The 15,998-nt window shown below is 39.3% G+C and overlaps 1 protein-coding gene across 7 annotated transcripts in view; it reads right to left on the reverse strand.

Annotated features, from left to right (window-relative positions):
- LOC134631138 (transcription factor SOX-6-like) overlaps positions 1-15,998 on the reverse strand; it is a 107,083-nt gene that overhangs the window by 33,908 nt on the left and 57,177 nt on the right. For all 7 annotated transcript variants that reach the window (XM_063479157.1, XM_063479158.1, XM_063479159.1 and 4 more), the window contains 2 exons: positions 9,068-9,240; positions 6,443-6,511 (listed from right to left, as the gene is read on the reverse strand). In XM_063479157.1, coding sequence (XP_063335227.1) covers positions 6,443-6,511; positions 9,068-9,240 — 242 coding nt within the window. The remainder of the gene's footprint in view (positions 1-6,442; positions 6,512-9,067; positions 9,241-15,998) is intronic.

Raw genomic sequence — 15,998 nt, forward strand, 5'->3', positions numbered from 1 at the left:
CTGCATAATACAATAATTGCAGGTTACTGCAATTATTGTAATTTTTGGCATCATTTGGGAAAATTTCCTGCAACAAAAGCTGCTATTCCAGCACTGCCAACAACTGCCTACAAATTAAATTAAAAGAAGATCGACTTATCAAAAAGGCATGCTTAAAGAAAGACAGGCAACACTTCAGACAACACTTACAGTTACAGCTAGCAAATATGGGTTTAGAGATGCAAAATAGCTTACATAGAGAATAAAACTATAAAAAAAACTGGAAAAAAAAATACTCGCTGAAACACATAACCACACATATAACAAACTGTACAAGAAGCAAGTGCTACAGCACATGTACACACACCCACACACACATACACACACGCACACAGTAATTAACCATAGGCCTGGAAGAATAGGAAAGTTTTTGAGTTTGATTTAGAATGTGGAAACAGTTGTGATGGACCTCAAATCAGCACACAGCTCCCTTCAGAGAGCAGGACCACAGTAAAGTGAAAGCACCCTAACCAGACTTGGGTCTAATTCTGGGCACTACTATATATTCCAAGCTTGCCGGTCTTCTCATGGACAAGCTCCTAACCTAATTTTCCTGTAACATCTGAACGTGTTGCAGCAGCTGAATAGGTTATTGGTATATTTACTATGAAAGCAAGTAGTTAGTGACTATGTCGAATATTTCTAATAGTTCCGTTTTCAGCCAACCAACAGTGTCACACTGTGGCTCTGGCTAATTCACTTCTGTGTCGTGTAGGACAGGTAACTGTGGGGTAAAGGCTGGACTTTAAAAATCCCGATTTATACTGAATGCAGTTTTAATCAAATGATTTAGTGTAACAAAAGTTTCACTAACATAACTGAGAGCTAACCAAGTGCGAAGCTCATCAGTGGCTATAGCTGTTTTTGGACAATGTTGTGCCACTTAGGTCTTCATTTGGATTATCCAGCTTATATACAAACTCAAGTTAAGATTATATATTATGATTTATATATTACAAAAAGTAGCAATTTTGTTGTTGACTTGTTAGCTATAGATACTTGAGGAGCTAATGGTGTATTACAAAGGACCACATATCAGATCACAACGTGGTGCATCACTCCTTAAAATGAAAGCTGCTCAGTAGCTAATATCTACGGTGGCCCTGAGAGGCCAAACGGACTGCAACTTAAGAAAACACCATTAATAAGAAAAACGCTGCAAAAGCACACAAAACACAACCCAAATAGGAAAAAACAACAACAGAAATAGGAAAAAACAAAACAGAAATAGGATAAACGACAAAGGAAACAGGGAAAAAAAAACAGAAATAGGAAAAAACTGATTTCCAAAAGCACAAGGGAAGTGTTTTTGGGGAGACAATAATCCGACGGACTAGTTGCAGGAACCAAAATATGCTAAGAATTGCGTTGGGAGACACTTAAAAGAAGTGGAGGATCTATCGGTTTTGTGAGGAAAGAAAAGAGGAGCAGTAAGTGTGTTAGCATAACTATTAGCCTAAAAATCCGTCATCAGTATAATATGAATCACGATAAAACACACCTACCATGTTTTGGGTTCCTGCAACTGGTCCGTCGGGTTATTGTCTCCCCAGAAACACTTCCCTTGTGCTTATAGAAATTTGTTTTTTCCTATTTCTGTTTTCATTTTTCTAGTTTTTTCCTATTTCCTATTGTGTTTTGTGTGCTTTTGCAGCGTTTTTCTTATTGCTGGTGTTTTCTTAAGCTGCAGTCCGTTTGGCCTCTCAGGGCCACCGCATGATAGAGTTTCCCAAGGTCTTTTCATTACCACCTGGTTGTTGTGCATGCTTAAAAAAGTTAGGGTATACACAGCATTCATATTAGCATCATTCTCAGCTGAAACCTTAGAAAGCCATACACAACCAAGATTCCCACCAGCTGGTGTGACTAACCTCTTCTTTCCATCACATTCATAAATGGGTTTAAATTAAACAATCATTGCTCGGACAGACATTCCAAAAGTTATTGCACTAAACGGAGCAAATGCTGATACTAAAAATAATCATTTTGTAACTTGGAAATCTTTATTCACAGTTTTAAAGCTGTCCATAAACTGCCTTTTTGAGGCAGGGTGTATCACGTGATAAATGCAGAAGCGGGGCTAACACAGTTTGGCCTCCAAGCCAAAATCACCACGAGAGCAGATTTTTTTTTTCTTTCACTATCTTGTTACACCCACGTGAGCATAATGAAAACACACTATAATTAAAGGACACAGAATTACTGTATGCTGCTTATAGGATTTTTATTTAGGCTAACACACAGGTTAATAGATTGGAGGGAGGGCCACTGTAAAATCGGGAATTAGGCATTTTCCATAGCTGGTGAGTCCAATCGACGTTATGGGCTTTCCATGGCTTTCCGAGTCATTGTGTCTGAAGCTGTATGTGCTGACGTAGGAGCTGCCTGTCTATCTAAGCCATTTCCTTGCACCATTAGTTCTTATGCATGTGTGTGAGTGTGTGGATTATTGTGTTTGTGCCTGTTTGTGTTAAGGCAGGTTTAACACCCCGGCTATTTGCAATCTCACCTTACATCAGCACTTTATCGACAAGGGAAAAGCTTTAGGTGATTAAGAGCAGCAGTGATGAATGTAGAGAGGGGAAGATCAAATCTATTGTGATGCATAAAGAATTACATCTGAAACTTATTTAGCTGTCACAGACTGCCAGTACTGTGTCAAAATCCTAAATTATGAACGGCGATCAAAACCATATCGTAGCTTGTAGTTCATCACTGCGTAAATAGAAGCCACCTTTCAGCAGAGGGCAGCACACAGAAATCACGGCACAGGATCGAACAGAGTTGAAAATACGAAGCAAAAACAATAAGAAAGCAACACTCGGAGACAAGATCTCAAAGAAAGAAAAGGAGGAGGAGGGCAGGCGAAGGAGGAGACAAGAGTTATAAATGAAGAACAGAGAGAGAGGGAGGAGGAGGAGGAGGAGTGCGGCTTTGCAGTCATTAATTAGCCCGTTAGCTAGGGCCCAGGCGGTGCGGTTAGGGCCTGTGCCTTTGTGGGCCTGAAGGAAATGGGCCACATATGAGAGCCATTATAGGAACCGACTTAACAAAGACACATGCCTGTCAGCCACCAGGCTGGGCTGGGCCACTCTGCCTACGGCACACAAAGAGCCCGCCACCACTGTTTGTGTGTCTGTGTTTGTGTGTGTGTGTGTGTGAGCACGCGCACATGTGTGTGTGTGTGTGCGTGTGGGTGTGTGAGAGTTTTTGCACATGTGTGTATGTGCACATGTATGTATGTTTGACTGTGTATGTCCTAATGTACATAATTTGATATCAAATGGCTATAATATTGTTATTGCATAAGTACCATGTGTGAGTCGTTATGCACGTGCAGGCATTTTATCTAATAACATCTGTTGTGTAACATATTTCTTCATACTTGTGTATATGTACATGACTCGGCATGTGCAACCATATCAGAATGGGGCCTTCGGAAACGTTTCTTTAACCCGTGGACATCCCCCGCTGGCCCTCCACACCATTTAAAACCACATGACAGGAAACCTGGGTCACTTTGAACTATGCTCCCCCACCACACTAGCTGACAAACACACTGACACCATCCTGGAACAGAAGCCAGAGAAGCAACAACAAGTTGCAGAAATGGAAGAGGGAAAAAAAGCAGTGGAAAACAGCTCCCACTGACTTTTCATTGTCTTCCATTCAGAAACCAGATACACATAAGTCACAGTTTTTCACAAGTCAGCGCTGATCTATAAAACTTTCAAAATCTATGAAGAGTCCAAAAAATAAATGCTAATTAATGACCGATGGTTGGTTGGATGATGCAATAGATAGCACGAGCTGTCTGAAAGTAAAACATCATGTAGTTTCAACTCTTGCACTTTTCTAGCAGAAACTTTGTTTAGGTTCCTTATTTTTTCCATCTGGATGGCATCTAGTGTTTCAAATTAAGATATGAACAACAACTGGCACTTCTAAAAAGTGGTTTTACCACACTGAGCCCTATTCTTTCAGCTGAAACAGTAGCATTTGGTCAGCTCCTCAGAGTATTGGCCTGAGAGGAGCTCAGGTCTGGATTTGATAAGTGGAAACAGACCAGTGCACCGCCGCCTGTGTGTTTAAGGCCAACACACATCCGACACAGCGTAAACAGCCCGTACCCCAGTGACTAAACCCTGGAGCTTAGCCATAATAATTCTAACTCTCTGTACAGTAGATGCACCATGTGCTGCTTACTGCGCTTGATTTGTTTGCTGACAAATGCTATTGCCTTAAAGATAACTTAAATAACATGCACCACATTTTTCTCAGTGAAAACAAATGTTTAACTTTTTTTTGGGGGTGCATTCATTTTTGTATATTTATGAAACAGCAGATTGCAGTAATTCTGGCCTTTTCAAATTCAATTCAACAAAGAAAATAAAAGTGAAATACACATTATGCCCTTTACAACAGATGGTTGCAAAGCTCCACATGATAACACTCTGCTCTCAAGAGCCATCTTCTGCATATCTCTTCATTCTAAAAAAAACAAACATGACACAGTATCCATGCTTCACAGTGTGGAACAGGATCAGAGTAGGAGCTGGTTTTTATGGTCTCGCTCTCCCTTGGGGCTAAGAGGGCTAATGAAGTCCAATCCGAGCTTTATTAAGATCCAAGGGTGAGGCCTCATAATAAAAAGATGAAGAAGAAGACGAGCAGGGGGGAAAGTAAGCCCTCATTAACTATATCACACCTCAGGAGAGTAGGGAGATCCAAAGCTTGGGACCAACGGGGGGTCAAAAGTAGTACGGGATGGATGGATGGCAGAGGATTCAGATTGTCTAACAATTTTTTTTAAAGTCCAACCACTTAAAAAAGATAAACCTGTTAAATTCCCATGTGACAGTCAGCCATGCTGAGCAAATTGATCAGCATTTGGCGCACAGCTGGTGGTAGTTTCTTGGTGGATATGTAGGTAAACAGTGAACACTTCACAAATCTCAGTGCATCAGATGGCTCACTGAAACAGATGTAGGAATAAGAGGAGAAGGAGAAAACTGAAAAACTGAAAAAGAAGCAGAAGCCAGAAAAGTGAGTTCACGCATCTCCCTGCAGATTTCTGTACACGCTCCACAGATGTTTATCCATTTATGTGCTTAAAGGTTAAAAAACATTACAGTTAGCAGGAAATGCTACAGAGAAAGAGAAAAGAGGAAGAGGATAAGCCTGGAGCACCTTTGGGTATCAATTGCTGAGTAATCAATGCAACACTGAATGATCCAGCTATAACCAGGGCAATCACTGAGTCACCACTAGGGCTGCACGATTTTGCATAAAATGAGAATCACGATTTTTTTGCTTAGAATTGAGATCACGATTTTCTTTTCCAATATAAATATTTATTGCACTTATTAACTGCACATCAACTTCGTAACAGTTGAGACTGAACATAAAAACAATAAATAAACATAAAAACAATAAATGCCTCACATTTTGTCGTTGCCGCAAAATGTTGTACAGCTTGAAATTCCGTCTCCACCGTTGCTCGACACTGCGTGTACAGAGCAGGTAGTGCAACAATAGAAAAATAGTTGCGGGATGGCACTGTGTAGCGTTTGTCTAGGGTGTTGATCATTTTCCTAAATCCCCTCGTTTTGCACAGTGTTGATGGGAGCCACATCTTTGGTCAGGTGATAAGTAATAGCCTCCGTAATTTCTTTGTGAGTTCGACGTGTATAGGGAAGCGCTGTATAAGGTTCCCGTTATTGATGTTTGGGTGGTTGACCGGGACGGATTTTCTCCTGTCACTTTCTCGTCATCCCTGACGTGCTCTCCGTTGTTTTTTCCTGCCAATTTGAGCATCACATGGCACAGCTTCTGTATCACGTGGTATAAGGCTCCGCCCTTGTCATTTGTTGAGCAGGAAGAGTGAGCGCTTGTTTACATGCAGATTACGTCCCGGATCAAAATGCGGTACAATCGTCGTCGTCTTTTTTTTTTGTTTTGTTTTTTTTTAATCGTTGTCATTTGGAAATGAGATCGCACATGAGTATGAATTGAGATCGCGATTTTCTAACGATTAATCGTGCAGCCCTAGTCACCACTGTGTGTTTTATGTGTGTATCTGAAGGCCTTTGGTGTTGCTTTCTTAACAGCAGGCAGAGCACAAAAGTAAAGGCCATAACCTCTTGTATTATTTCTGCTTTCCAATTACACATGATAAGATGATCACGGAACTGGTTGGACAGACAATAATTAGATCATCTGCACAAAGGACAAAAGATAAGAAGTTCTTGGCATCCTCACAGAGATGGACAAGAAACAAAACAAGAGGAGTCTGCAGAGGGCAGGAGGAGTAAAGGTAAAGAAAAGTCAAGACTGAAAAAAGGAAGTGTGTGTGTGTCTGGTTGTATATATGTAGATGTTTAAAGTGTGTTTGGCTACTAACCTGGATCTGTTGCTGAAGAATGTTTATCTTGTGCTGCTGCTGCAACAGCTGCTGCTGCTGTCTGGCAATCTGCACACACACACACACACACACACACACACACACACACACACACAGAGCGGAAGAGTGAAAATGATGATAAGAGAAGAAGGATAATCTGTATTTCAGTACCGTGTTCATGTTTCTAAAATATTACAGAACAAACAGTATGCATACAGGGTGTGTGTGTGTGTGTGTATGTGTGTGTGTGTGTGTGTGTGTGTGTGTGTGTCTGTTTTAATTGGAAATAAAAGAAAAGCAATAGAAGAAAATGTCCATAAATGGCTTGTCAGAAATGGTATGTTGCTCTAGGAAGTCATGGAAGTAAAAAATAAAAAGTACAAGGGTTCAAGATGGTGATGATGAAAAATGAATCCAAATCTCTTCACTTTTATGTTATATCATGTCGATTTACACCGTCTTCTCGTGCCATTTTACATTTAAGGTAAGGGCCTTACAATACTAAAAGGCAAGATTGTCATTTGGTACTCAAGACGATGATGAGGATGTATCTGTCCTCGACAGGCGGCAGACAAAGTGATTTGCTCTTGAAAACTCTCAGTGAGGTCAATCATGTCTCAAATGCAGTACAGTAAATCAAAAACAGGTAGAGAGACTCTGAGTTATGTGTCAGTTTGACCTCAGATTATTATCTCTAAAAAGCCTCGGCTGGTGTGATGGATGGTGCATCCAATCCAAGCAATTAGCAGTACAGAAGGTTTATGAACAATTCTCTTAACTGACACTGAATCTGTGAGATTGGCATGTTTACTACATCAGCCAACAACACCCAATGTACCCGTGGAAGCCCCCCCCCCCCCCCCCCCCCACACACACACACACACATAAACAGGAGGGGTGATAATTTTCTCTGTTGTTGTTTTGATGTAAAATTCTCTAATGAAAAACATTCAATGTCAGATGTTAAAAGGCCAAGCATCATCTAGTGATTGACATCTGGGAGCGGCCACTCGTGAGAGGTTAAAGCCCTAAAAGGGACAGTACGTCCTCGACGTGATCCCGCCCATTCTGAACCAGAAAAGTAAAACAGCTGCCCCTCTTTTTTTTCCTTGAGAAGTCGTTTAGTATATTTATTCCGAAATGTAATTACAGGCTGCTGAATGGGAGGCGGCGCCCCATTTGCACACATGTCATATTTCATTAAAGGCAGATTTCTCGGGTTTGTCTGTAGGGCATTATCCTATCAAGTCTCAACAGCCAAATGACTGGCTGATATTGGAATCTGTCTTTCTCTTCGCGCTCTCCACTTTGCTTGTTTCCTTTGTAAAGCTGTGAAAGGTGGAATGTGTTGTGATGGGAGGTGTGGACTTGTCCAAACAGAGCCTGTCATATGCCAACCTACAGTAACGTGTCGGCAAACAGTGAAAACAAAGAGCAGCTCACCTAAACACTTCTCTGCGTAGGCTCTCGCTTTCTTTCTCTGTCACACAATGTTTTCGGGTTTTTTGAAATCGCCGTCTGACACCCTAAGAGACGCTTTTGTTACAACTTTTGAAGGTGCAGTCAAAAGACATACAGATACACCTACGCGCGTTTTGTTAGGGACATTTTGTTTTTCCTTTACAAGTTGGGTCTCCTTTGTGGCCATTATGTCAGTTATGATAACATTTTTACAATGCGGCTTTGTGGAATTCGAGGAATTACAGCAAAAACTACTAACTTATTACTGGAAAATTATTAAATATCAGGGGGTTTTGTGTCAGATATTGTACACTTTCATAGGTTTAGGACTTTAACGTTCAATAGATCAAACAGTTTAAGAGGGAGGCATTCACAAGAAGACAATGCTTTGTGTTAAGTGCTGTTGGCTTTCTAACCTCTGTAATTTGAAGTGTATCCAATAGTTGCTATGGGTTAATGTAACCTGGTAAAGTTTAACATTTGTATTCATTTATATGTGCTGTTTGCCCTGTTGGACTAATTTTCTGTTATTTTTAATAATGATAGCCTCAAATTTCAGTATTTAGTTGAATGAATAAAATAATATAATACCTGAAAGGAATCAAAACAAGGAATTACAGAATATTAAAATTGAACTGTTGACAGTTTAAAGCCCTGCCAATCATATACTCAATTTTGTATTTATTTATGTATGTCTTTATTTATTGATTGATATTTTTCATTTAGTTGTTAATTTGCTTCTAAATATGATGTACGCACAACCAGGGCCGTTTCCAATGTTTTTTTAAAAAATGGGGTGGCACGGGGGGGGGGGACCAAGACACATCTCTTTAATGTTCCAGCTGTGGATCATTTTAATTACTTATATATTGCTTACTACAAAGTGCATTGAGTATGTGGAAATACTTAAGTACATTAGAGTACTTGAGTAAATGTTCTGGGGCCCTGGTGAAACTCCACCCCCACCCCCCTTCTAGACGCACCCCTGCATAAACACACAAGAATGAACTATGTGTGATTCATATCACCAAACCCCACACATTATCCTGCACATAGACCAACACATGTACACTATTAACATTAATGTCTTTTTCTTCTTTCTTTTTACCCAACTACGTCTCATTGTACAGCCCCACATCCAACACATCCAAGGACCCTCCCTACCTGCTCCTGCTGCTGCCTGGCCAGCTCCATCTGTTGTCTCTGCTTCTCCAGCTGCGAGGCGGCCATCTTTTTTTGCTCATCATGGGCGGCAAGAAGCTGCTCCCTCAGGCTGATCAGCTGACCGATCATGGTGGAAAGCTGGCGCTCCTTCTCTTCCAACGACTCTGGCGTACCTGGGCAGGAAATTAGCAAGAGTAGCAATTCAAAGTTGATAACACTGCAAACTGGCTGGATGTTCATAAGAGGTGTTCAGATCCTGCTCAGCTGAGGCAGAAAAATTAATAAAAAATCTCAAGTGATCAGTTAATATAAAAAAGACTGGGGGGAAATAAACGAGTACAAAACAGCTCATGAAGGTCATGACAATGTTTCATGTAGTTCTAACCAAAGAGCCATGACTGAAAAGAAGTTTTCTTCTCTGGCTGAAAGCACCTTGAACATTTTTCATTTATACAAAATGTCCAAACCAAAGCATATCCTACCCTCAATCACTCAGTCATTTTGTGAAGAAGAAACAAGTTGTTTGGCTAACACAAGCCCTTTACAAACTCTCATTCCTAAAACTCTTGCAAATTAGCAGGCTTGCAGTTACATCTTACTACTTATTATCTTCTGTCTTGTCACTGCATGCCACCACTTAGCATCTGCTCCTGAGAACAATTAAATTACTTTGACTTAACCTTTTTAAAATAAGTAGCTGTTACAGCCCTTTGTCGGGTTTATGAGTTTGATACTCATGGGAGGTTTTTTGGGCCTACTCCAATGAGAATGCTTTTTGTTTTCCACATTCCTCAGATCTTTTTTTAACAAAAGAAACTGATGATTTGACCTCTTATCTTAGAACCACATGAGTGAAGCAAATGAAATCCACTTTTAATTTTTCACTAGCATTTCCTCATGTGTTTTATTTTCAAAATCCTGATAAGTTATGTAAAAAAAAATCACATTCATCGACTGACCTACTGTCTGTTAACCAGTATATTGGATGCTATAACTTAATTTTTTTTTTTTTTACATAAGTATAAGTTTCTTTATAACTGCTGGCATATTTTAAACCTTTTTCCAAACTTTGGAACACCCTGTCCTCCACTTCAAAGTTTGTCTGACTTTCAACTCTACTTTTAACCTACTGCTCATGACACCAAGCTCTCATGTGGTTCCCAGTCTTTCACAGTACCTCAAAAACTAGCAAGAGTTTCTTAAGGAGCAACACAAAACAATCCCTCTCAGACATCCCATTAATAACATCTTTGGGGTGACATTAATAGAAAAAAAGATGGGTACATACAATTTGTCTTTAGTTGGTTGGGATCTATTTGTTGGGAGTTGCCACAAGCACAAAGAGTGCTTAAACCATCTCCAAGAAATTGTTCTACGGAAGAGACAGACTTCTTGAAGATTTAATTAGGGAAAAGCAGGCAAATTTGACTTCACTCTAGTTACAGGAAGATTGTGTGTTTGTGAGCATAAACTAAAGCACAACCACACTGAAGTATATCTTGTTTAGAAGTTCTTGCTCTTGTGTGTGTGTGTGTGTGTGTGTGTGTGTGTGTGTGTGTGTGTGTGTGTGTGTGTGTGTGTGTGTGTGTGTGTGTGTGTGTGTAAGGTCTTGCCCTGGGGCCATGTAGGGATATTGCAGGGTGGCCCCAACACTACCTGCATACTAACAGAGTCTTCATTGTAGTCCTGTCAGGCCCCTATTGTACCACAGAGTGCCCCCCCCCCCAACACACACACACACACGCGCACACACACACACAGAAATTACCCCTCAGCACCCCTGTATCAAAGGCAACATTCTCCTCTTCTTGTCTCTTTTCTTCATGCTTTCATTCTGTCTATTTTTTCTCTTTTTTCGGGTTTCCCCCAAAAGACCTTCCCATCAGTTACTCCGCTTCCAAGTCCAGATCCTCCCTATGGTGTATTCTCACCAATCATCATTTTCCTCTTGTTTCTTTTCATTGTTTTCTTTTCCCACCTTTTTTTTCCTGTCTTCTCCTCTTACATTATCACACCTCCTCCTATCATCAGTTCCACCCTCCTTTTATCCCCTCTTCTCTTTTTCCAACTCTCTTGTTGCATCCTTCTCCTTACTCGCCAGCTTCCTAATTCTTATTCTCCTCCCCTCTTTTCTCATCAGATCCCTGACTTTTTTCCTCTCTTTATCTCATTCCTCACATCATTTCTGTTGTTATCACCACTTTTCTCCACCTTTCTTTTAAGTTTATTTTTCCCTTTTCACCCTTCACCAAGAATCTCTGGCGATTCAGTCTGGCAACACTGAAAGGTACTTTATAATCTTGTCATGTCTTCAAACTTACACGCTTAACACAGATTCCTTCCTATTCCCTGGCATTCTTTACAGTCAAGTACAGCTTATTGTGTAACAGCAACAACTGCGATTACAGCTCCATGATTCATGTGGATTATGGGTTGTGCATTCCACACGCAACGCCTTGCGTTCCTCCAACACTTCTGGCACCGATAATCATCTCAGATGTTTCCGTTTTCCATCCGTCAGGATTATTCCTGACACCTGCCGAGGGGTCCAGCCAAAACAGAAAGCCATTAACTGTTTTCTCACTATGTTTAGATGATTGGGATGATGTGTTGATGAACCAGAACTCTCTTACTTCTGTATGAGGTGTCTGTTAATCGCTTACGTAATGTTTTCATTCACTGGAATTGCATCCCAAGCTTCAAGATTTCATCTAATTATCATATGATGTTTCATTACATCACAATAAATATGAAGGCACTGCTACATCAGAACATGCGCAAATAACTATTCAGCTGAATAAAATTGTTTATATTTGCATTATTTAATTTTTTTCTTTTATTATTATATATTCAGTAATATAACGGCTGTCTGTGAATCCCCAAACCATATGACACAGTTATGTCTCAGGCCACTTTCTTTTAAACACACAAATGCACCAACAAACACATTTGAACACAAAAGCCACACATAAAAATACACACAAACCATCACCCACTCACAGGATCACACCTCTGACTAACATATTGATGTCTCTGACTGTGCTGAGCTTCTGCCAAACCATCATGTTTTACCACGGGATCTATGTGCCAGACTCCCAACGTTGCTCTCTACAAGACTAAACAGTCTCCTCAAACTTACACCACAACAAACACTCTGACTCTTGACCCCAAGACAAACACAGTCACTCCATTTTGTCTAGAGACGTGCTCGTGCTCTCTGCAAGCCAACGGCGTGTAAAGATCTCACATCCAGTCTGCCAAATTTTAAGGTTTATTGTAGACAAACAGCTCGCTTCTCCAGACAGACGGTTGCATATGAAAATATATATATAAAAAAAAAAGAACGAAATTGCAATGTGAGTAAGATGCCTTATTTAACTGACTGCTGAATTTGAGTGTGATTATTGCTGCCAGATGTGCCTGCTCATGCATCTGAGAGTAGAATCAGACACTTTCCATCCATCTGTTAATATGAGCTCTCTGACTTTGCAGAAAAAAAAAACATGGAAATGTCAAAACCAGGAATTCTAAGAATACCCAAATGTCAAAAAATAGAGACGAGGTAAAGCTGGAAAAGAAAAAAAGATGAAAATGTCCACATACATATCCCCATTGCAAACAGCTAATTTATCATCTGAAACTTTGGTGACACTGCTGAGCTGAGAGGTGTCCAGGTTTTACTCTTTTTCCATTGCAGTTATTTTCTAGCCAGCATCTTCTTAATTTGTTGTAGTGTAGTCTCATGAAGGTTAAGAATATATAAAAGAAATCAAATCATTCTTCTCATTTTAATTTATTATGTTTTGATAATAGTGTAAATGCATAACTGCTGTATTCAAGGCAACGACAATTACAGGAGAAAATCTTTTTTTTTAAATCCTTCAAAATAAATCGTTACAGTTTTATAACTTTTCAGAGTTGCACAAGATTCGCTAGCATCATCTAACAGAATTGCACAGCTCTGCTTGATCCGTTCATCTTTTTTCTCTTTTTCTATTAAAAACTAATTAAAAGCAAAGCTATAGGTTGTAAATGGGGCAAAATACCAGTAAACTGCTGGCCTCTGTGACTAAAACCTCATTTTTTTGTGATAGGAAGAAGAATAAGAGAGTGGAGAAGAGTAGTATTTAAAGCTTAGTGCTAGAATATTATTAAGGAGGATATCAGGACACGGTAATGAAGAGCAAATAATTAGACGAAATGTCACGCACCTCCTTCTAGAGCTTCATAGTGTTTATATATTAATCCTGGGCACATTCCCAGTTGTTTTGCTGTGAGTCATAGCGTAGTGTAGCTAAAAAGTATTTACTCACACATAAACATAAATATATTGTACACAGGCAAACTGAAGTCATACCTGACCGGTAATGAACATTCCAGTAAATAAAAGGAGGTCAATGGGGGTTTTTTACCCTAAAAATAACTGCGACTGAACAAATAGGTCCAGGTCGCTGTGTGAGGAGACACAGAGCAACAGTTGTGTTTGCGTATTTAGGTCAGCCAGACCAGGCTTCTTTTCAACCATCGAGAAATAAAACGCTTGAATTCATTGAGAGTATTTTCTTTAGTGAGGACACAGCTGGATGAACAGAGACATCTGTGTGCCGTGTTTGTGTGATCATTTGTGTGCGTGCGTGCTGGTACATGCTATATTTATTGGTGTCTTCAACTAACACATAAGAATTGAGTCCAACTTTGTGGATTAGACAAGCATACTCTTGTCTTGTCTCCACTGAAGTGCTATCAAATATTTAAAGAGATGGTAAAGGAAGGTTTCTGTCACAGAAATGACACAAATAACTTCACCAAAACTGAATTGCATGAAACACAGATCCATAAAGCTTTTATTTGTCATTATAAGATTAACTTGTATTTTTCAAACATAGAGCATCCTGTAAATTGTTAACCTTTATTGGGTGGGATTACTGTTGGCCATCGATATCATGACAATAGATTGCACGCTAGTGTCTTTCTTCCCCAGGAAAACATATTTGTATGTTGTGTCTGCTCCAACAAACAAACTAAAAAAAGAAAAAAGTTCAATCCAAATTTATCAAATAGGTGTAAAGTAGTGACATAAAGCACTGTGCTTTTAAATAAGAGTAAGTTTATTGAGGAACAAACAAGCACTTTAATTGAGGCTACTGAATGATCAGTTAAATGCTATTTAACTGTTATTAGCTATTACACTTCTGCCTAATCATCAAAAGTGTAACAATGCTGTCATGACTCCAGGTGGATATCAGATATATACTTATTTAAAGCAAATGAAAAAAAAAATATCTCAGCTAACGTTCTGCTAGTTCATGCAGTATTAGATAATTAGAATATTTGCATAAGTCTTTATCTTAATAACAATATTTCCTCCTCTGTGTCATAAAAAATTCCATCTGAATGCTGCTTTTCATGCAGAAATATAGTCACTTTCAAAGAGGCCGAGATGCTTCTGCATATCCTTTACCAATATAATTGGTACGTTTAATAGATTAAGACACATGTGACAGGCACTAAATCTGCAAAGCACATCAAAACAAGTGGAGCATGAGAGGCTTAAATCTGAGCAGGAACGTGCCCTTGAAAATACTTTTTTGTACATTTTGTAGCTGTCAAAAATGTTTAAATTTAATTAAAAAGAACTGATTTATTCATTTTTTTATTCATAATTTAAGTTTTCTATCCTGTGTCTCCTCACACAATGACCTGAACCTATTTGATATGGCAACAATGGGACTGATAGTAATACCAATAAAAAAGTAAGTAACAAATATTTATATAAAGGTTGATTAAGAAAGGTAAAAAGAATCGCTAAATGCTGATTGGCCTTGGACTTGGACTTTGGTTTGAGATTAGAAAAATTGGAAAATCTGTGCAGACAAGAGTGCGTATGTAACTTTCAATTAACAACCTTTTTATATAAGAAAGATAAAAGCATTTGAGGGAAGCAGATCACGACTTTTGGCTTCTTCTTATAATTTCTCATTTTAAGCAATCAAAGAGGACAGCTGTTTTTGTCTTCATGTAAAAAATGTGCCACACTATAGCAACTACACTGTGATCGAGCACTTGAATGTCTCATTTTAATATTTCGCAGTGAAAACAGAAATAATCCAAAGATAAAGATCATTTCTACTGATGGAAATTACCTTCACTTCACTCTTACTTGAATTTCATCTTACTTGTTTCTTCTAGTTTGAATAACTTTACTGTATCCCTGGACTTATCTGACACAAGAGCACTCTTAATGAGTTGTGTAACCTATGCTAAATTATTACTATGCAAAGGGTGATTAAGGGTGTTTATTTTATCTAAGTAGGGTGCTTGTGCAGATGGAGGTAGTCGGTATGACGACAGAGAAAAAGCGTCTGATATGTGTCCTACAATAAAAGTCAATGTCTGCGCTGTTCTGCTGAAGAAGGTTCTCTGTAGTCCCCTTTTTCCACTTTCCACAGAGGAAATACTTGCCATTTCAGCCGGAGACGATCACAAACGGTTCCTCTCACTGAAGGCAGCTCGACTGCTCTGCCGTTAACAACTTGTGTTACGGCACACAAACAGAAAATGCTGTAGCCCTCAAGACAGAAAGCATTTCCCTGTCTTAATATATCAGTTTTTAAAAGTCATTTGTTTTTCTACCTCATTCTATTTTTATTATTTAACTACCATAAGCACATTTTAGAAATTTAAGAAAGCAATTTTTCTTCTTATGTGTCAGCTGTTTAGTCAGACGCAGTCACACGCACACACACACACACAAAAACTACACAGTATAGTAGTTCTGTAAATTCAGAGTAAAGACTCTCATTGTTTTTTATTGTTCTATTACTTGTTCTATTACTTGTTATACTAACCAGTCAGCCTCACTGCCTGCAATCAAGGCTCCACACGGCTCAGGGCCTCCTTCTTACGACAGCTCAAAATATGCATGAACTTT

Source organism: Pelmatolapia mariae, linkage group LG7 (genome assembly GCF_036321145.2).
Source record: "Pelmatolapia mariae isolate MD_Pm_ZW linkage group LG7, Pm_UMD_F_2, whole genome shotgun sequence".
Taxonomy (NCBI): Eukaryota; Metazoa; Chordata; class Actinopteri; order Cichliformes; family Cichlidae; genus Pelmatolapia; species Pelmatolapia mariae.